Consider the following 22681-nt stretch of genomic DNA (forward strand, 5'->3'; position numbering starts at 1 on the left):
ACCCTTTTACCCCTTTAAACATTAAACCCTTTAACTTTTCATTGGAGGATAATGAATGAATTGCTTTGTTTCCCCCTTTATAATCCCTACCCTCACTCACCATCTCCAGTCTCCATCAGCTCGGCGTTGCCGTACTTTGGCGTCTGTTTCTGCACTGCGTTGCCAGCACCTGGGGCCCTCTCCACCTGGATCCCATCGGCGGTGTTGTTGGTGTAGCCGGTGACATCTGGAGGGGCAGAGTGGTTCTCTGTGATGTGAGAAAACAAGGGATCCAGGAGGGTGAGGAAGGCTTGATTAGTTCCCCAACACCCCCACATATCCTGCTGGTTAAATAGAGACCAAGACGGCACTGATACAGGACAGAGTTTGTTCTAGTTAGTCTGATGAGACATTCAGGTACCATCAGATCTTTTTAAGCTAGGTCAGAAGCCAGAGACTTTAGTTTTAAAAGCAAACACTCTGAAACACTCAGCTGTTCATACAACAAATATGGAAGAAATAACATTTAAAGTGTGGAATCTGCTTATAGTTTATCCCTATCATTAACTCTAAGTGTTGAAGGAAGATTATTTGCCTTATTGGCTGTTTAGACGTGTCTTATGTCATCCTGTCACAAGTGAACAGCTCTAAGGAAAATATGACCTCGCCAAAAATTCTCTGAGGTCATTATAAGCACAGTTAAAGCCTCACCCTGTAGTTAGACAATGTCTGGACCCATTAACCCAAAAAATTGATTATTTTTAGGGGTGCACGATACTGTATTAACACTGATATCCAATATGTTAATATTTCCAAACTCATTTCAGCCGATACTGATATAAACACATCTTTTATTATAAAAAACATCAAGTTTCTCCTCTGCAAGGAGAGGCTGAGTCAAGCAGAACTTAGAGAGCAGATCTCTGGTAGCTGTTTTCTGTTTTCTGTTTGGGGCTACATTCAAAATGTCCAGGGCTCACAGTGGGTCTCCCTGAATGTGTGCCCCAGACCAGGGGTTCTCAACCTTTTCAGCCCCTTAAAATAAAGGTGCCAGAGACCGGGGACCCCCACTGTACCTGAAGGTGGCTGAACACAACCATGGAGAATTAAAAAAAGTCATGTGCAGACAAGGCCACCCATAGGGGGGTTAAATGGGAGAGCTTTCTGGCACCCTATGGAGGTCAGCAAAGTCATGGTCCATTGTAAATTTAAGCTGTGATATCCACATCTCATATTTAACCTGAAGAATAACCCCTCTTATCAAAGAAACAAACATCTTTTTTAATCATTGGTGCAGTAAAAAGCCTTCTTAAAAGTGTAAATCCATTTAAAAAAAAAAAAAAACTAAAATGCTTTAAAAATTGCTAAAATGGGTTAATAATGTAAAAAAATGGTGGAAAAGGTGGGGGTTAAAGTGGCAAAATGGACATATATAGTGGTAAAAGGGAGTTCAAATGTGGCTGAAATGGCTTTAAATTGGCAAAAATGAGTGGAAATTTAATGAAATGTGATGAAAAATGTATATTAACTGACAAAAAAGAGTTAACCAAGAAAGGAAAAATTGGCAGATATTGGTTAAACTAGCAAAAGTGGGCAAATCAAATGGTGAAATGTGGTTAAAATGGGAAAAATTGGGTGTAAAAAGGGGTTAATAGTAGCAAAAGTGGACCAGTAGAGGCAACCTTAAGCTTAAGTGGCAAGAATTGGTTTAGAAGTGTCAAAAATAGGCAGAAAAATGTGGTGGACAGAGTTTAAGACGGACGAAAATAGGTGTTAAATGGCAACAATGTGTTAAAATTGTATGGGAAAAAATTATGATAGTGGCAACAGTGTAATTTTTAAAATATTCTTAGTTTTTTAGGACATCTGGAGACCCCCTCTCAGTGTCTCACGACCCCCAAGGGGGTCCCGATCCCAAGGTTGAGAACAACTGCCCTAGACAACCACCTACACCTGATGGTACAGTTGTACATTTTGCTGATATTTAAGGTCATAACATGATTTGTACTGCCCATATGCGCTGCTGATAAATTTAAATTTTGGTGTGTTTTCATTTTCATTCAGTCAGATCGTTACTTTCCAGGATTTATTCGATGCACTGTTTCATCCAAAGCTGCTTCTGCTTTCCATGTGTGCACTCATGTAAAGAGTTGAATTTGGACTTGTAGGAAACAGATTGTTAGAAGGGACTACACATCTACAGGTGGTGACAGGTGGATTTTTCCTGGCCGTCTTAACTGTGCCATCCCCGGTTTGGCCAGCCTGCCACGTAACCTGCACTGTACTCTCAACATCATCGTAAACGAGAGCACGCTCTCAATGACATGTTGGGATTTTAATGCTTGCAACAGTTGTCCAATCATGTTGTAGACATTTATCAGGGAGGGCAGAAAGTGCTCTGCATGAACGTGAACAAACCAACTGCCTTTAGATTCAGAATCATACAACTTCATCTATCCCAAAAGGGCAGCTCAGTTTTACAGTCTGCCGAGCCGTATTAGAAGAAGTAATCAAAAACAAAACCAGGCAAACAGTCACAGCAGCATTCAGACAATCACACTCACAGATCACTCACAACAGGGGCTGAAAAGAAACTAATTACATTTACTCACATCACTGTAACTGAGTGGTCTTTTTGGCAAATCGTACTTTTATGAGTACTCTCAAAATCAGTATGTAAGCCTGAACCAGAGAAATTGTACTTTTACTTTTACTTGAGCACAATACACTTGTACTTTTTCCACCCTCGTGACTAAGCAGAAGCACATAGCAGCTGCATTTCCATTACAGTTTTTCATAAAATAAAAGTGATATTTCTAAAATATCAACCAAGTACAATCGCACTTTGAATGTGTTTCCACTGAAGGGAGTTTTGGGGATGATCCTCGTAGTTCTCATAAAATCTCATCTCATGAGGCTCCGCTGTAAGGAAGCTGGACGTTCAAAACCTTTTGTATGTTGGACAGATGATAGTCCAGTCAAAGTCTGTATGTATGGCAAAGGCCACGTATAAGGGTATAAATATGATGTTAAGAAATGCCTCAGTCTCCTCTTCTGTCCACACGTACCGCGCCATGTTGTGTTGGAGTCACGTGACAACGTGTGCTACGTCATGTGATGTGTCAATGTTGATAAAGTGTTTTTGCGATACATTTCTATATCAAAACATCTGTAAAACCTCCTCATGAGAGCATAAAAACTTTTTTTTTTCAATATTTGAGAGGTTTTTCAAAATTCAGGTATTTCCATTACCAGTTTTGTTTTTATTGCACTGTTTAAATTTTTGCATTTCTAGGGTAAAGGAAACTCAGCTACAGAGAGAGAGAAGGATTCTACAACACAACCTAAAACGTCCCACTTTTGCACCATGGGGAAAGTTATCCAATAAGTTGGAGTTCACGCCTGTTCAGATGCTTCTAAAGCTGTGTTTCCCAGCCATTTCACCTCGTAGCCCTCTTCATGAACCTTAGAGAAGTGGAGCCCCCCCAAGACCCAAGAGAGAAGAAAAAGTGACACACTGCTGTAAAAAAAAAAAAAAAAGAACAAAGATTTTAATCGTTTCACTGATAAAACCCTCAAAAATGCCTATGCATGCTTTTCTTATCTAAAGACCTTTGTATAAACGACTTAATAACTGCTTCATCATGGTTTGAGTCAATATTTGCAAATTTACTTTTGGCAGTCTCAGAGCAGACAAAGCCTCGCACCCCCCCCAAGATCTTTGGCGCTCCCCCTGGGGGTCCTGGACCCAGTGTTCTAAAGGACACATGGTGCACATTCTTCATCAGCATTACCTTCCTCTGAGGCTGACTCTCTGCTTTGCTCTTACCAGAGCAGATCCACAAGAGCTTCTGCAGCTCTGTCATACTGCTAAATAATTAAGACTTTCTAAAGTGCAGTTTAACTGTGTGGACAAATAAAGACACTTTAAAGTTTAACTCTGTAAGAGTCTGATTAACACTGTCGCTTTTGCTGTGTATTTGATTACAAAGGTGACTTTACCTGAACAGCCTGGTTGTAGAACTATTCTCATGTTGTTCCTGCTAATATAGAAATATTGACTACATTTGACTGTTCAACTCATCATAGCTACTCAGCACTTAAAGTGACCTTTAAATCAGATACTTTTACTTTAGTAAATTCTAACCGGAGTAACTGTATTTTTACTTGAGTACAATAGTTGTTCCACCTCTGGTTACAACAGACTAGAAGAAAACATGAGAGTGCTATAGATAAATACTTTAAAATCAACGGCAGGGTGAATAAAGAAGTAAGACACACCTGAGTCCCACAGTAGCTCCAACCACCAGTCAGTTTGCATAAATGAGTTTGAGTATCTGTTAGTCTTCCATGATAGCACCACCCCGAATGATCTGTTACTCCTTTGGCTTTCTGGACCACAGGTTCCTTCAAAAGAGGGCTTAAGTCCTTCAGCTGGACTCCAGTAATCTTGGAGCAGACTTTTAGACTGTGGTTCAGACTAATGATGACTTTATAATGAGCTGTCCAGGGACTACCTGACCTGACACGCCAGATATCGCCGTTTCATGGGATAGGCTTCAAATCCGTCTGGGAAGCTTCCCAGCAGTGTTAATTCTGTCGACTAAAATATGACTAAAACTACTCATCAACAGCCTTTTTTCCATGACAAAAACTAGACTAAGACTAACAAAAATAGATCTGATACAGGACCAAAACTAGGTTTAGTTTTCATCCAGATGACTAAAACTAGACTAAAATGTAATAGAGTTTTTGCCTGACATTTAAAATCTGTGATATTTCTCCACTGTGGGTAAATCTGTCAAAAACAATGCATCTGTAGCTCTTCTGCCTCTCAGCTGTAGAAAGCAAGGACCCCAGGCTTATCAGGGTGCACAGAACACAATACCATGATTTAGCACCAGATTTAGGCAAGAGAATAAACGCTTGGACTAAAGGTAAAGACTAAAATGTGAGGACTTTATATGGACTAAAACTAGACTGAAACTAAAAAGGACAGAAAAACTAAAGTGTGACTAAAACTAAAAGACATGTAATCAAAAGACTTAAACTAAGACTGAAATTAAAAATAGCTGCCAACATTAACGCTGCTTCCCAGTCTAAGTGTTTGGTAATGGCAAAACCTTTAAAAAGAGATTCCTGAGGTTGACTAGACAAACGTTTTAAACAGGCCAATCAGAGTGAGGATGCAAACAACAAAGTGAGCTTGTGCAGCTCCAGAGTAAACTCAACACAGTAGCCACGAAAGTTGCTGGTGACACTGAAGTCAGTTGGAGAATTAGACTCTTGTCAAAACCAGTTAAGAGAAGAGCAAAAAACATAATTCCACCAAAAACATCTTTCAGTGTTTTTCTTTTTTTTCTCTCCTTATAATAGAGAAATGTCCAGCTCTGATAAAACTGCCTCTGTGACTACATCAATGCTAACCTGTCCACTGGCCGCCATTATTATTATAAACTACACCTGCTACTGCCTCCCTCTAAATGCTCTGGTGATCCTCTTGCAACTTTCCTAAGCTCACTCTTCTGGATTTGTCTGCTGATGCCTTTTTTCTGTACTGACCTTGTAGAGTGTTAATAAATGATTTGCCCTTTTTAAACACGCCTAATGAGTCTGTATCTGAAAAAAAATGTGTGCAAATCTTTGTGTCACTCTTTATGGGTTGTTTTGGACATCTTTTTTTTTTTCAGATGTTAAACAGAGGGGAGAATTTTTAATCCAAATTGCCTATTAAATCAACACTTGGATGAAAGTCATTTTACTAATGGTTCTTTATGTCATTTTTGTGAAGAAAGAGTTCATAAATTAGGGAACTAGAGTCATTTCATTTGCTGTTAAATTGAAGAATGATCCTCTGAAAACATTTATACTCAGACACAAATAATGAATGCTTCTCTCTAATTCAGAGCAGGTTGATTAAAATGCCCATACAGTCCGATACCTATGAGTCATAAGCACTGTTGATTTTATTTCTAATTCTTAGACTTTTAAAAAGAAGGAACCTGACTGCTGAAAAAAGTTCACTTGCAGAGAGTAGACCTGAGGGAAACAGAATCCTAATAGATGATTTGGCAGCAGAAACTTTCAGTACAAGGATGTTTGGATCTTATTGATCTGGCCAACTTCACAAATAAATACGCAAATTCCCCAGAACCAGCACCAGAACTCCTCAGACTCCTGCAGCCGTTCCTCCAGGGATCGCTGCGACTTCACAAGCATCTCTGTCGTCGCCACACGCTGCGTCGCTCTCTCTTCTCAGAGGGAAAAATGACTCAATTTCCATCACCACCCACGCCTTAACAATCATTTTTAGGTCGCTTCCCTCCTATTTTGTGCTTCATTTAGATCACTTTTCAGCCCATCAGCCGCACCTGATGTTTCAAAGTGCCCACCAGTGCCTCCAATTTCTCACATTTAGCTCTTTGACGAGGCTCAGCTGCTGTCCGACAACATCAAACGGTGTTTACTGTTCAGCCGAGGGGAGATTCTTTACTTTGAGCGGTCGGAGCGTGAAATGATGCAGGGGGAAGATGTGCAGTGAATCTAAATAGGGATGTGTGGAGGTGTAAACGGTTCTGGTGTTTGCTGCCCCTTTGGATACTGTATCAATACAATTCAATAGAAAACCGTATGAAAGCATGTGACCTGTACCTGCATTATGTGCCTCTAAAATGGGCATACTGTTGAATGAATGACGCTATAATGCAAATATTTAACAAGGTTAAAGGACCCAGTGGTTTTAAATGAACAAAACTATCATTAGAGTCACTACAAGTTTTTACCATAGACTGTAGAAAGAATTGGACAAACCCTGTGTGACGTCAGTCGTCTGCTTACAATAGGCAGGCTAAAACGGTTCTTGAAGCCCAGTTGTGGAGGCTTACATATTGAAATCGCGGTCTCAACCGAACTTTGGATCAACCTAACGGCCCGCGACATCCTGTCAGCCTGCTAGCTAGCATTCTGGTTGACAGAAACGGAGCCTCTGCCTGCCGAGCTATCTGTCAATCAAATGAGACACGCCAATCAGCTTTCATCCTAATTATAATCCAAACGATCGTGGTACAAAAAAATTCCACCCATTTTTAGCCTCTTTTTAAAAACTCTTTTAGTTTTATCTTGTTTTTTTCCACTTTTTTCACCAGTTTCTTTCCACTTTTCTCCACAGGTGGTTCACACTGTTGACTGGTATGACAGAATGGGGGTTCAAATCCCAGTCAGAGCACAAGTGTCCAGTGGGGGTTCTTAGGTAAGGTCCTTAATGCCTAGAACACATGACCCCAATGTAAGTTCCTTTGGATAAAAACGTCTGCTAAATGACATTGTAACTTTAATTTTTCTTTACGACTTTTTCCCCATATTTGCAATTTTTTTCCCATTTTTTCCATTTTCAGCCAGTTTTTACTAGGGGTGTAAATCACTACTTAAATCATGATACGATACGATATCGATTCTCAGAACAACAATTCAATATTTGCCAATATCACAAAGTCTCCCACGATTCGATTTTGATTCGATTCGATTTAGAGGCCTGCGACTGATATCAGAAGATATTGTGAACCCATTTACCACAATCTGTTACTTTTCACATAAAGGAAATAAACACAATATTGATACGTTTTGTGAATTTTATTGCCAAATGTTTAAGGCATTTACATGAAAAACTTTATTTAACAAAGTGAACAAATGCTTGTGTTTCCCTTTAAAGTGCCACGGTTCTCAGTTTTAAATGCACAGTATGTATTCAGCGTTGTGACTCGTGGCTGGGCGGAAACTGTCATAACCAAGCGCGCAGGGGGACTTTCAAAATTAAAGCGTAAGGTAAAAATGGTGATGGAAATCGATTATTATACTTACAACTGATTTGACTGAATCATTGCTCAAACAATCACTACATCGATCCAGATCGATGAATCGTTACACCCCTAGTTTTTACCTATTTATGCAGCATTTTTTTTGCAACGTTTAGCTATTTGATCTGTCTTTTGCTCTTCTTTGCCCATTTTCACTACATTTAACCAATTTTTGCTGCTTGTCACCCGTTTTTGTCTACTGTATTGAATGACATATAAATAAAATGTATTTTTATAGTGACTTGCCTCTGGCAACGTGGCGGCGACATCGATGTCTGGCTAGCCAGGCAATCTCCCGTCACATATTATGTCTGTGCAAAGTGGAACCTGAATTTGGATCATAAATGACCGATTAAAATTAATGTTATCTAAAGGCTGTGTTTGTTAGTCTGAAAACTCACGTATTTTTCGTCTACTTCTATTTCCTTATGTGGAGGACTTGTCTCATGGCGGCGACACAGGAGAAAACAACGAAGAAGACGTTCAGTTCCAGTGACTTCTAGTATTAGAAGACGAGATACGGCGGTGCTCATCCGACGTCTGGTATAAAGTGGAGGTCCTCAGCTGCACCCAGGCTCCTCTCATTTGTTGCCAGTTAGCCCATTTTTTTTGTCACTTTGTACCCATTTTGCCCATTAATGCCAATTTTTTCCCAACTTTTTGCCAATTTTTTCAACTATCAATCCATTTTTGACACTTTATCTTTTTTATCTCTTTTTCATAATAAATTATTTTCTTTTTCAAAAATGTTGTGTCATTTTCTTCTACTGTAATATCTGCCATCCTGACTTTGCCTGAGTTGAAGTCTGACACTACTTTCCTAATCATTTAGTTCAATCATTGCTAACATCACTAATAAAAAGGAGAGGTGTTTATGAAAAGGGGTTTACATTCTGAAAAGGGCTATATTGTGCAACAGCATAATTTTATTTTATTTTTTTGTAAAAACAGATTAACTTTATGGATCATGAGTTTGCTGACCCCCGGTTTGGCAGGGCCACCGAAACCTCTCTCCTTCATCTCCCCTTGTGGGCGGCCGTCCATCAGAGACGAGTTCTTTCATTTTTACCAGCATGAACCATGAACAGAAGCTTCTAGACCTGCTGGGTGAGGATCAACACTGTGAGAATGTTGCAGAACATGACATGAGCCGTTGTGACCGAAGACGATCCCCAATCTCCACACCACCACCATGAAATAGACTTATGTACATATGTTTATATTTTCTTTTAAATGGCATTTTTTAATTATGAATAGTAAATTGCTTTGGCAATGAAACTGATTGATTTCCATGCCAATAAAGCTATTTGAACTGACTTGAATAAGATCACATAAAGATGATCCCATAATGCAATGATTGTGAGGGAGCTGGTTTAAAGAGACAGGTGTTTTGCACGTGCTAGTGCTGGGTTGTACCCCCTTGTGCCTTCAGAACTGCCTTAATTCTCTGTGGCATAGCTTCAACAGGGTGTTGGAAACATTCCTCACGGATTCTGGTCCATACTGACATGATAGCATCACACAGATGCAGCAGATTTGTCGGCTGAACATCCATGATGTGAATATCCTGTTCCACCACATCCCAAAGGTGCTCTATTGGACTGAGATCTGCTGACTGTGGAGGCCACTGAAGTACAGTGAGCTCACGGTCATGTTCAAGAAACCTCCCTCTGTTGAGCAGGTAGCTGGAAACACCACTAAAGTGAATCCAGAAACCGGCCCTGAAGAAGCTGAGTTATTCTCCAACAGTTTATCATGCTGTTGATGCAGTGAGATGTGTTTAGAAAAGTTTGTTCTCTTCCAGTCAGTCACATCAATAATGAGCAGGGAGGCAGAGAGAAACTGTGATACTGTGGAGAAAAGTCAGAGAAAGTAGAGACGAGCATAGAGGGAGAGGAGTTGATTCCCAGTAAAGCACGGGGCTGAAGCCAAGAAGACCAAACAGAATTCTTTCTCTGGACACGGACTGAATATCAATACTGCAGCGTACAGCTCAGGCATGCTAATTACTGTAGCCCGCTGCTCTACATTCTGCCTCTGCTACATCTGGGCTGTCTGTTTGAGCCCCACTGATCGAGACGTCCACTCTCTGAAGTCTCCTGTAGTTGGTCCGTCTGGGAATGTTGCTGTGAGTGAGACTGACCTCATCAGAATGTATTTATGATGATGTGTGACGGGCTAGGAGACATCGGGCCTGGCTGAGGAGGAGGATGCTGATGAATGTCTCTTTCACTGCTGGAATACAAATCAGGCCGGCTGACGGAGCTGATTCAGGGACGAGACACTTCATCCTCCCCTGCGTGGGTCACAGGGGGCGGAGAGGTGGCTGAAGGGTTAAAGAGCTGGGGCTGAAAGGGCAAAGGGTCATAATACAGAGGTCAACTATCTTCATCATGGTGTACCGACACATAGTCAGTGATTCTGGGGAGGAATGAGGATAATGAAAGCAAGATTTCAAAGACAAGAACAAGTGAGCTACAGCTATCCTTCAGTCTATCTGGAGTCTAGAGTCCATCCATCAGCATCCATCAGCATCCATCCATCCATAAACCCATGCCTCCATCTGTTCTAATGTTCATCCATCTGTTGGTCCATCCATCTGTTTGTCTGTTTATCCAATCATTTTATCCATCCTTTCATCCATCTTTCAGCCATCCATGCATGCATCCATCCGTCCTTTCATCTTTTCATCCTCTTTTCCGTCTCCTCAAATTTTAATCCATCCCTCCATCCATCTCTTCATCCATTCTTTCACCCATGGAACCATTATCCTACACCCATCCATCCATCCATCCATCCATCCATCCTTCCATCCATCCATCCTTCCATCCTTCCATCCGTCCATCCATCCACCCATCCATCCATCCATCCATCCATCCATCCATCCTTCCATCCATCCATCCTTCCATCCTTCCATCCGTCCATCCATCCTTCCATCCATCCATCCTTCCATCCATCCATCCATCCATCCTTCCATCCGTCCATCCATCCCTCCATCCATCTCTTCATCCATTCTTTCACCCATGGAACCATTATCCTACACCCATCCATCCATCCATCCATCCATCCATCCATCCATCAACCATCATCCATCCATCCTTCAATCCATCTATCCATCCATCCATCCTTCTATCCATCCATCCTTCAATCCTTCTATCCATCCATCCTTCAATCCATCCATCCATCACCCATCATCCATCCATCCTTCCATCCATCCATCCATCCATCCATCCATCCATCTTTCTATCCATCCATCCTTCAATCCATCTATCCATCCATCCATCCTTCCATCCATCCATCTATCCATCCATCCATCATCCATCATCCATCCATCCTTCAATCCATCTATCCATCCATCCATCCTTCCATCCATCATCCATCCATCCATCCATCCATCCATCCATCCATCATCCATCCATCCATCCATCCATCCATCCTTCCATCCATCCATCCATCCATCCTTCCATCCATCCATCCATCCATCCATCCATCATCAAGCCATCTACAGATAAATCCATCTTTCTAACTGTCTCTGGTTGCATTTCCATTACAGTTTTTCACAAAAATAAAAGTGAAATTTCTCAAAATTCGACTCAGTACAATTGAATGCGTTTCCATTGAAGGGAGTTTTGGGCATGAGTCTCCCAATCCTCATAAAATCTCATTTTGCGTGACCAGTGTTGGGGGTAACGCATTGCAAAGTAATCCGTTAGGGTACTCAGATTACTTTTTTGGAGTAATGAGTAGGGGTGTAACAATTCATCGATGTATATCGATATATCAAGTGGTTGATTGATGATCCAATCAGATCAACCGAAAGTCAAAACATCGATCTAAATGGATGCTTCAAGCTATGCTTTTATTTTGAGCCCCCCACGCCCGTTGACAGTTTCGGCCCCAGGCAGCATCCTCAACAAGTTAGCTGCAAGCTAGCTAAGCTAGCTTGTTGTTTTTTATTTCAGCAGTGTTTGTGACTTCTTTGATTTTACTGTGCAGCACTTTGGAAAACTCGAATGTATCTAAAATGTGCTATATAAATAAAGTGGATTGGATTGGATTGGATAGCTAAGTAGCAGCCGTGGCTTAAAGTTTCACAGCTGAGGGAAAGAGGATTTCCTCTCCTCTCCCTGCTGTGTGGACACACTTCAGACAGACGCTACCGCAGGACGGATCTCTCCCCTTAGTCTGCCGTCTACATCTACGTCTTTATCTGTATATAACCGCTGCATGAGATCACTCACGGATAAAAACACTCCACCTGTTACGGCTGAGGTAGCGAGTGCTGTCTGCAGCAGACTGCAGATACACTGAGAGGAAAAGTCAGCTGCTGCATATCTCCTTCATACACTTATTTTACATCGCCGTCTCACGTTAGATTTATAATGAAAATATAAGCTGTCCTAACTTAACGTGGTTCTAGCAGCACAGCTGTTCTCTGTATACCTCCACCCCCTGCTCCTGGTGTAAAGCGTCACAGGAAGGTCCTTTATAATAAAACTTTGCTCTAGTATTCTGTCTAACCTTTCACTTTATTAAAATCAAGGTTGCAATAAATAAAAAATGATAAAGAATCCTTATATAACTTCATATGCCACATATTTTACCTCATTTAAATCTCATAAAGGGAAATCTGCCACATGAACAGGCCCCTGTGTAAAGTATGAAGGGCTGATATAGAGCAGCAATATCTGTTGAAGTCAACATGTGTGTAAATAAGTTTAAACACAGGCCAAACATTTTGATCATTATTATAAAGGGTTGCAGAAAAAGTCCATAGCTATTGATGCTTTAGAGGAATCTGGGGATGTGAGGAAATAAAACGTTTGGTACTGAAAATGTTTGCTGTTTTAAATCAGTATGTTTTAACACAAATGTACATAGTTGTGTTCCTAATTCAAAGGTAATCAGGGGTAATCAGGTCTTTGTTGTTTTTGTTAAAGACATGTTTTTATTAAATACAGAGACCTGTCAATAATTTAATTGCAGAAACTGTTTTTTTTCTGTAACTGTGTGAAATTTTTGCACAAAATTGCCTAATATCGATCCTGGGCCCCATATAAGATCGAATCGAAATAATACCGTGGCAGATTTTGTGATATCGGAAAAAATCGTATCGTTGTCCAAAATATCAAAATCTAATCGTATCAGGATGAAACTGGTGATTTACACCCCTAGTAACGAGTAACGTAACGCCTTAGTTTTAAAGTTCAAGTACTTTGGTTATTAGTTACATTTTCATAGAAGTAATCCGTTACTGAAAGAAAAATCCCAAATTTCCTCTCTAAAAAGCGAGAAAGAAGAAAAGAAAACTCCTTGAAGCATCTGCTCTGTTTGTCTTTCTCTCTCCCTGTAGTCACGCTGGCACGTGCCATTACACGCGCGTTGTTAGCTTGTTGAGCCAGAGAGAGGACAGAGAGGACAGCAGGCCACTGTGGAATTATCCCCATTATGATGGATTTTTGGATGAAAGGGACAAGAACTAACCTGACACGGGAAACATTTGAGGAAAGGCAGAAGATTTGAAAAAAACTTGGAGTGTGATTGGATGAACGTTCTGTCTGTCACATCTCTACGGGCCAATCAGAGCAAAAAAACATGTGATGTAGCCGCTATTGAGCTGTGCGTGCACAGCTGCCGAGGAAAAACGCGAAACATGGCGACTGTAGACATGTTAGTACTCGACTTTTGTAGTTTTTGAAAGAAAACAACTCACTGCTGTTCTTTGTTCTTCTTTTAAGGAAGAAATGTCGTCAAGCTCTGATGAAACTGGCGCTTTAGCAGCATCCACGCTAATCTCTTCCTCCATAACTGCACCAGCTCTCGCCGCTGCTTGTTTACGTCACAAATCTGCGCCTGAAAGTACTGCCACTCATCCCTGATTGGTCCTGTCACTTTCTAACGGGCCGAAACGGTTCAGATGGGAGCTTTGCAAGATGGATTCACCAGTGAAAAACAAGGAAACAGGCGTATCCATCTGCTTTGCAAGGTTAGACAAGAACAGCATCCTGGTGAAACGTACGGTTAAAAGCTCCATTTGCTTTCATTGAATCAGCTGTTCAGCTGTTCCAATTACGCGCTGTTATTACGTACAGCGTTAGAGCGAGTCTGTCTGCCTCTGCTCAGCTTGTTGTCTGACTGTGAGCATGTTAAAGAGCTGTAAAGGTTTTCCTGTCTGTTAGTGGTGTTCTCAGACTGCAGAGATACAGATTATGGGCTGTAAATGATGCTGTACATTAGCATTAGAGTCTGCACATTTAAATGCAGACGTGTGGTCATTATCTGTCGTTTTTACAACCACCGAGTGGAACGAGTGTCTAAAGTGTTTTATTATGTAGTAACGCAAAAGTACTCTAACACGTTAGTTTTAGAAGTAGCTAATGCAGTAACGTAACAAATTACTTTTCTCAGTATGTAACACAATAAACTAACGAGTTAGGTTCAAAAGTAACGCTACCCAACACTGCGCACGACTGTGCTGAACGTTTAAAACCTGTTGTTATGGTTATGATGATTACATCTACAGTGGCTGCCTTGACAATTTTGTACAAAAGACGAAGACAACAGATGATAGTTCAGAGGCAAAGTCCATATGTATGGCTGAAGCCACGTATACGGGTATCAGTATGATGTGAAGAAAAGACTTGGTGTCTTTTTCTGTCCAGACGTACCCGCCATGTTGTCTTGGAGTGAACTGGTCATGTGACACCGTACGTTACGTCCTGTGACTTGTAAATGTGGATAAAGTGTTTCTAATGCACTTTTGAGAATATATTTCTATATCGAAACGTCTGAAAAACCTCCTCATGAGAGCGTAAAAACTTTTAGGAACATTTGAGAGATGTTCCCAAATTCAGGGGTTTCCATTACCAGTTTTATTGGGCTATTTGGATTTTGCGCATTTCTAAGGGTAATGGAAACGCAGCTCCATTAATCCACGTTTTTATATCCTTTCATTCAATTATCCCAACAAAACTCTTCCAATCATGATAAATGGCTCCTTTGATGATATACTTTGTTCATTGTGCCCTCTCTCTCATTTTTCAGACATGTTTTGTTCTATCTGAGGTCTTAGGTGTGACACTTTTATTATCTAATGTGTATACTGGAAATTTTTCAGGACATTGGGTCTTGATGTGACATGAAAGAGGTGAGGCTAGACCAGTTGAGCTAAAACAATCTGTACTCTTTTTCCTTAAAAGCCAAACAAACAAACTGTCGTGCTTTGCTTTTAAATTGTTCGCTGGTCAAGCAGCAATCTTTGGAAAGATAAATGATACTCCAGAGAAAGAAGTTGGATTATATCAAACTACTACAAGAATCTCCAGCTGAAGAAATCAATTTCCCCTCTGAGTCATGATGACCCTGCAGCAGAAAGATCTGTGTGAGAGCATTACAGAGCCACCTGATGAACTGCATACAGGAAACCTGTGGAGCTCCCAAACCGCTGAGTGTTATTCCTCAGAGAGAATGCAGAATATTCCCCAGACAGATATACAGCACTGACAGGGAGGCTAAGCAGCAGAGCAGTCCCACTGAGCCTCATCCTGCCGGCAGCCTTAATTATATTGAAGATGGGAACACTTCCAGATCCGTGTTAATGGATTCAAGGTTTGTTTTTTCTGTCCCTGACAGTGATGAACGTCTGATTAAAGGTCTGCTCTTCAGCCTTTTCTTTAAGTGCATGCTCTTTGTTTCTCTCTGCCGTAGATCCTTCTGGATTCTCGAGCGGAGGCAATCTACAAGAAACGGAGGGAGCCACTTCAATAAATGAGGACATCGCTGCCTTTTCATAAGCCAGGAATCAAGACGGCTGATGAAGTCTTCAGGTTTCACTTCAAAGAAATAGTTTGGATTTTTGAATAGGGGTTATATGAGGTACTTATGAATAATCAGGAGACTGCAGTCAGCATGTTTGGAGATGTACCGACACGGCATCTAGGCTATGTATTCGAGTTTAAGGGGACTTATTTATGTTTAACAACATAAAAAAAGGTCCAATCAAGCCAAACAATACACAGCAGCACAAGTGTTTTATTTTTACTGCTTACATGAACCACAGATGGGATTTTACATTGATTTTAGTACTTGGGTATTCATTTGTATTTTAGAGCTAAAAAAAAAAAGACGGAGAAAGATTTGCCCAGGCCCGATATGTTTTCTGTACTGTGCTGAACATCATTTAGTTTTGAATACCAGCTGTGAATAATATAACGAGATGTCAATGTAAGTGTAACAGTCTGTGCCAATTTATCTAATGTTTTGCTCTGTGTGGAAAAACTATCAGTACTACAATATTAATCAAGATAATTCATTTAAATGCAAACTATGGTACTAAAATCAACCTTCTCCCAAAAACAAGGCTGTGATGGCACTAAAGAGGGTACTCTATCAACCCTTATCTATTCGGAGGGCACCTAGTGAGCACTCTATCAACTATCAACCCTGGTCTATTTAGAGGGCACTAAAGAGGGTACTCTATCAACCCTGGTCTATTTAGAGGGCACTAAAGAGGGTACTCTATCAACCCTGGTCTATTTAGAGGGCACTAAAGAGGGTACTCTATCAACCCTGGTCGATTTAGAGGGCACTAAAGAGGGTACTCTATCAACTCTGGTCGATTTAGAGGGCACTAAAGAGGGTACTCTATCAACCCTTATCTATTCGGAGGGCACCTAAGTGAGCACTCTATCAACTATCAACCCTGGTCTATTTAGAGGGCACTAAAGAGGGTACTCTATCAACCCTGGTCGATTAAGAGGGCACTAAAGAGGGTACTCTATCAACCCTGGTCTATTTAGAGGGCACTAAAGAGGGTACTCTATCAACCCTGGTCTATTTAGAGGGCACTAAAGAGGGTACTCTATCAACCCTGGTCGATTTAGAGGGCACTAAAGAGGGTACTCTATCAACCCTGGTCGATTTAGAGGGCACTAAAGAGGGTACTCTATCAACCCTGGTCTATTCAGAGGGCACTAAAGAGGGTACTCTATCAACCCTGGTCTATTTAGAGGGCACTAAAGAGGGTACTCTATCAACCCTTATCTATTCGGAGGGCACCTAAGAGGGCACTCTATCAAGCCTGGTCTATTTAGAGGGCACTAAAGAGGGTACTCTATCAACCCTGGTCTATTTAGAGGGCACTAAAGAGGGTACTCTATCAACCCTGGTCTATTTAGAGGGCACTAAAGAGGGTACTCTATCAACCCTGGTCTATTTAGAGGGCACTAAAGAGGGTACTCTATCAACCCTTATCTATTCGGAGGGCACCTAAGAGGGCACTCTATCAAGCCTGGTCTATTTAGAGGGCACTAAAGAGGGTACTCTATCAACCCTGGTCTATTTAGAGGGCACTAAAGAGGGTACTCTATCAACCCTGGTCTATTTAGAGGGCACTAAAGAGGGCACTTTATCAACCCTCATCTATTTAGAGGGCACCTAAGAGGGCACCCTATCAACCCTGGTCTATTTAGAGGGCACTAAAGAGGGTACTCTATCAACCCTTATCTATTCGGAGGGCACCTAAGAGGGCACTCTATCAAGCCTGGTCTATTTAGAGGGCACTAAAGAGGGTACTCTATCAACCCTGGTCTATTTAGAGGGCACTAAAGAGGGTACTCTATCAACCCTGGTCTATTTAGAGGGCACTAAAGAGGGCACTTTATCAACCCTCATCTATTTAGAGGGCACCTAAGAGGGCACCCTATCAACCCTGGTCTATTTAGAAGGCACTAAAGAGGGTACTCTAAATGCCCTAATCTATTTAGAGGGCACCTAAGAGGGCACTCTATCAACCTCTGGTCTATTTAGAGGGCACTAAAGAGGGTACTCTATCAACCCTGGTCTATTTAGAGGGCACTAAAGAGGGCACTCTATCAACCTCTGGTCTATTTAGAGGGCACTAAAAACGGTACTCTATCAACCCTTATCTATTCGGAGGGCACCTAAGAGGGCACTCTATCAAGCCTGGTCTATTAAGAGGGCACTTAAGATGTCACTTTATCAACCCATATCTATTTAAAGGGCACTTTGAGGGTACTTTATCAACCCTCATCTATTTAGAGGGCACTTAAGAGAGCACTCTGTCAACCCTGGTTGATTTAGAGGACACCTTCTCATATTAGGGCACAGAAGAGGGCGATTACGGCCACCTTCCCCTCGCTGAGTTCCCCCATGTGCTGGTAAGTAGGCAGTCTCATTTTATTTCTCTCCCACTAAAGTTATCTTGGTTGATATTGAGATCCTAATTAGTTTTTAAATTACTCTGTGAGTGGATTTCAAATCTTTCTTTACATTTGTTGTATTTCCTTTCTGTCACTTTGAGCGCTCAGCCTTTTCAAACTGACCTGCTGTGGCTCTCTCTGCTCCGCACTTAAATTAAAGTGAGAGCTGTTTTGGTGGGATGGACAGAGCACACAAGGTGCTGTAAAGAAAGGGAAGGGGGTTTCATTTGCTTCACAACAAAGCCTCTGTACAAAAGAGCACAACACCGCATGTGGCACAGTAATCGTCTTACTTTGATTCGCTTGTTTTCATGGTTGTGGGAAAGAGCTAAGTGGAGTTAAAACTTGATTGATCCACAGCACTAATCCGGTCCTGAATATTTTTCAAATAAATACTATTTGATGAGTCATTATTCCAGCTTTTAAACCCAGGTTTTTTCATACATATGTTCCTGCAGAAAACAAAAGCAAGCCGTGAAGAGCTTGTTTGTGTTTCTGCATACATTTACAGACTTACAACAAACTAAAAGGAGGAAGCAGGCAGACAGCCTCCACCCCACCACCATCTGCTTTCTGGCTTCAATGAAAAGCTGTTTAGAGAGCAGATTGTCTCTTACTTAGCAAACAACTAAAAACATGCTGCATAATTAGCCAAATCAATAAACAACAGCGAACAGGGTAACCTTGAAAGAAGGGAGGACATCTTCATTCAAGCTGCTATCCAGCCCCGGTAAAAGCATTGTTGATTTTCCTCATCAACAATTTAAAACACTTGAAAAAGCTGTACGCACCAGCTTTTTTATCCACAAAAACACTTTTCATGCATCTGCAACAACACTCAATGCTACTCCACATCAGGTTAGCATTGGAATATTTTCTTTTCTACTAACAAAACATGTCTAAGCAACGGGAACGACCAACGAGGGGGCACAGCTTGAACAGCAAGCATACCAAGGAGGACAAGGAGGGGTAAATATTCACTGAAAATAAGAGGGAAAGATACGACATCCCTGCCCTGAGCTGAGGGATGGCGTGAGGCGGAGCCTGCTTCTCGGCTCTCTGCCAGCCATGCTCCGATCTGAACTTACCGGAGCGCCGGGGCCAAGAGTTTCCGTTCTCTATCGGAGCAGCAGGCAGTGCCCTCCTCCTCCTCCTCTTCAAGGAGAGGTGGGCTAAAAAGCCTGCATGTGAGGGAAAGAATCAAAACAGGGTCTTGAGGTGTGGTCAGGTCATTAGTCATTCAGGAACCTCACTTAAGAGCTAAAGTCCAAACTTTTACACAGTGCAGTTACCACATTTTATCCTTAGAGAGACATATAAAATACACTTCATCTTTATAAAACTGGGCACTATTTAATCTGAATATAGTGAAAACCAATGTAAAAACCCATTCGAGTGTCTAAAAGTGCTGCGCTTCACAGTTAGCAGTTAGAATGTAAATCACTGCAGCCTCAATGTTATCACCATCTTTCTAACTGTGGGTCTGTCTGAGCCCAGTGGCATCCTTCAGCATTGAAATATGAAGCCAATAATAAAGTGCAGAGTAACAATAACAACGATAACAATTCGCTGCTGAAATTCCTGTTCACTCCAGATTCACATTCATTCACACAGTGATGGTAAAGGCTGCTATGGAGACTATTTAGTATGAATGAATCCTAGCCATACTCCTCCACACAAATCTACATGATGCTTACATAACAGTGGGAGCAATTCAACAGTCTCACCCTAGAACACATTAACATGTGATTTCAAGAGCTCAGGAATGAACCCTTGACCTCCCAGTCAAAGCATGGAAGACACCACCCAAGTTGGACTGCCCTCCTTCACAGACCTCTGAATCCCTCCGCTGTTACCGTTTTGAATCATAATTTTCTGTATTGTTGCTGCTGTGGGTCTGTCTCTCCAGGAACAATCTTTCATAGCAGAAGGACTTCCACAACACTGGCTGTCTGAGTTTTAAATAAAGTTTTCCTGTCTATCCATCCATCCATCCATCCATCCATCCATACATACATACATACATACATCCAACCATCCATGCCTTTTGGATTTGATTATAAGACCTCCATCTATAGGTGTCGTAGAGGAATCTCTAATCAGACACCTGAACCACCTTAATAGGTATGGGTCTTCTTGAATATTTAATAAAAAGTACCGTCTAGACCTGCTCTTTCTATAAAGGGTCTTTTGTGATTTAGAGGCCTATTCATATACACTGATGGGTTCGTTAGTGCAGAACCTTTGCTGTGATCTACACTGGGCCTAGACTTAATAGGATGATGGAAACTTTTATTAACATCCTCCCCATATCCTGAGACCATCTATTAGATTAAATTTAGATTTTAAATAGATATTAAGGGACTTGTCTGTGATTTAACAAAGAAAAGAAAATAATAAAGGATGCACTGAGAAGGTAAAACATTGATTACCTTCTTTCTTTGTAACAGGGTGTACCTCTATGTGTGTCTCACAGCTACTTTAACTGCATGCTGATGTTTTAGTTTGAAGAAAACTTCATAGTAAAATAAAGTGGAAGAGCGCAGTGATTAACAGGAACATACCCAGGGACAAAATAATCTGTATTTGTCCTCAAGAAGAAGACAGGGAGACGGGGAGCTTTATTTAGAGACTGCAATAAAACTTTTATCAAAAGTGCACCATGTGTCTCTAAAAGGTTTTCAATTATCACATCAGTACAGCAGCAGCACAAACAAGCACTCAGAGCTGTTATCTGAAGCTGAAGAGGTTCTCCGTGTGCTTTAGTGAACCTGAACGCAGCCCAAAGTCAACCTGAACAACCAGATAGTCCGCTGTGATTCAGAGGGAGAAATCTGGAGGGAAATGTGGACACATTAAAGGAGAGACGGCAAATTGGAATGAGAAGTTATCAGCAGCAGGTAGAGAGTAATAGATAAGAGATGAATGAAAACAAGGCTGGATGGAAACGATCTCCTGTAAGTGTTTACACACACGTGCTAAGAAACAGCCGAGAGCTGAGCTCTGGATCTGAACCAAGATAACAGAGGTCAGACTCACATGAGACACACCGCTGAGGATTTCTCTGCTTTACACAAGAAGTGGATCTGCTGGGACGCTTGCTTTGTTACCGTCCATGACGGTGGCGGACTGAGGGTGTTTGAGGGGTGTTTAGTGGGGCACCATGGTTCAAAAAGGTGTCAAACATTTAAAGTGGAATAGTCAGAAGTCCTGGTCAAGATTTGACTGTTTTTATTATGATCACAACTACACCTCTGTAAAAACAGAGAAACAACAACGAGCTACTGATTTAACACAATACACGAGGGAAAGTGTGAACTCCTGGGTAAAAGGTGAAAAAAGTTCATACCCAGGACTTTATAGCATGTGTTTGCATTTTCACCCTGTGGGACATGGAGTGGAAAAGGATATATTACTGTTTCGTTTTGAAAAGTTTTCTGTAAAGACGGGATCGTTTCGGGAAATATCCGTGTAAACACAGAACCACTGAAAACGCTGTAGTATATGTCAAGACTTTACATGGCGCTGTATTGCTGCCACAGAAATGCACCAAAAGAGAGAAGAAGATCACAGAAAACTGACAAACTTTCTTCTAGTTGCCCTTCTGGTTGTTCTCCGCATTGAATCTAAGAACATCTGGTGTGGGCGTTTCGCGGTGGCGGTAAAGGAGCATTAGCTTTCGCTGTAAAAGCCATAATAAGCTCAGTAGCTTCAGCAGCATGAACACAACCCCACAATCTGCCATCGGCGGACCCGTGGCCGGACCCACGCAGGCGTCTTAAGAGAGCTTCGCTATGTGTGACGTAATCATTTCAAGAAAGATGTGGTTGGCCGTCCACACGGAGACAAACAGTTGTCATTAACGGATTTGTGCACTCGGGGACCCATTTTCAAAAAGTACCGTTTACGGTCACTCAAAACGCCGTTTCCGTGTGGATGAAACGCCGATACGACAAAAAACTTTTGCGTATACTCCTGAATTCATCTCCGTGTGGACAGGGCCTCAAAGACACAGTTCACTTTCTCATAATTGCCACTGGCCTCTTTGTCAAGTTTTGTCCACATAGAGAGCAATGAGCCAAATTTTGTTCAACTTAAGGTCACATTAGAGGGAATTCATCAAGTTTTTCTCCACATAGAGGGTACTAGAGAAGGCAAAATCTATGATTTTGGCTATTAAGGGAGCGCCAATGAGGGCATTTTCTCAAATTTAGCATGCAATGAGCCAAATTTTGTTTGTTTGAGGGCACCTGACTGGATAATTTGTCAGATTTCTGTCCACACAGAGAGCCCTAAAGGGGCAATTTGTATATTTTTGTCTATTTCAGGGACACCAATAAATGGGTCTTTGTTCAATTTGTCCACTTAAGAGGGCAATTTCTCAAATTTTGTCAACTTAGAGGGCACTTACAAGGACATTTGTATAACTCTGTCTATTAAGGGGGTGCCAGTGAGGGCTCTTTGTCAAATTTGGTCCACTTAAAAAGCAAGGAACCAAGTTTTGTCCACGAAGAGCCCTTTGTCAAATTTTTGTCTATGTGGAAGGAGATTAAGCCATTTCTTATACTAAGAAGGCACCACAAGAGGCAGTTTGTCAGATTTGGCTATGAGAACTTAGCCAAATAATGT

General features: G+C 41.4%; 1 protein-coding gene across 5 annotated transcripts in view; it reads right to left on the reverse strand.

Annotated features, from left to right (window-relative positions):
- The window catches only part of dip2ca (disco-interacting protein 2 homolog Ca), a 287916-nt gene that overhangs the window by 101265 nt on the left and 163970 nt on the right, over positions 1 to 22681 (reverse strand). For all 5 annotated transcript variants that reach the window (XM_041803007.1, XM_041803005.1, XM_041803006.1 and 2 more), the window contains exon 6: positions 101 to 247. In XM_041803007.1, the coding sequence (XP_041658941.1) occupies positions 101 to 247 (147 nt within the window). The remainder of the gene's footprint in view (positions 1 to 100; positions 248 to 22681) is intronic.

This window comes from Cheilinus undulatus, linkage group 13 (genome assembly GCF_018320785.1).
Source record: "Cheilinus undulatus linkage group 13, ASM1832078v1, whole genome shotgun sequence".
Taxonomy (NCBI): Eukaryota; Metazoa; Chordata; class Actinopteri; order Labriformes; family Labridae; genus Cheilinus; species Cheilinus undulatus.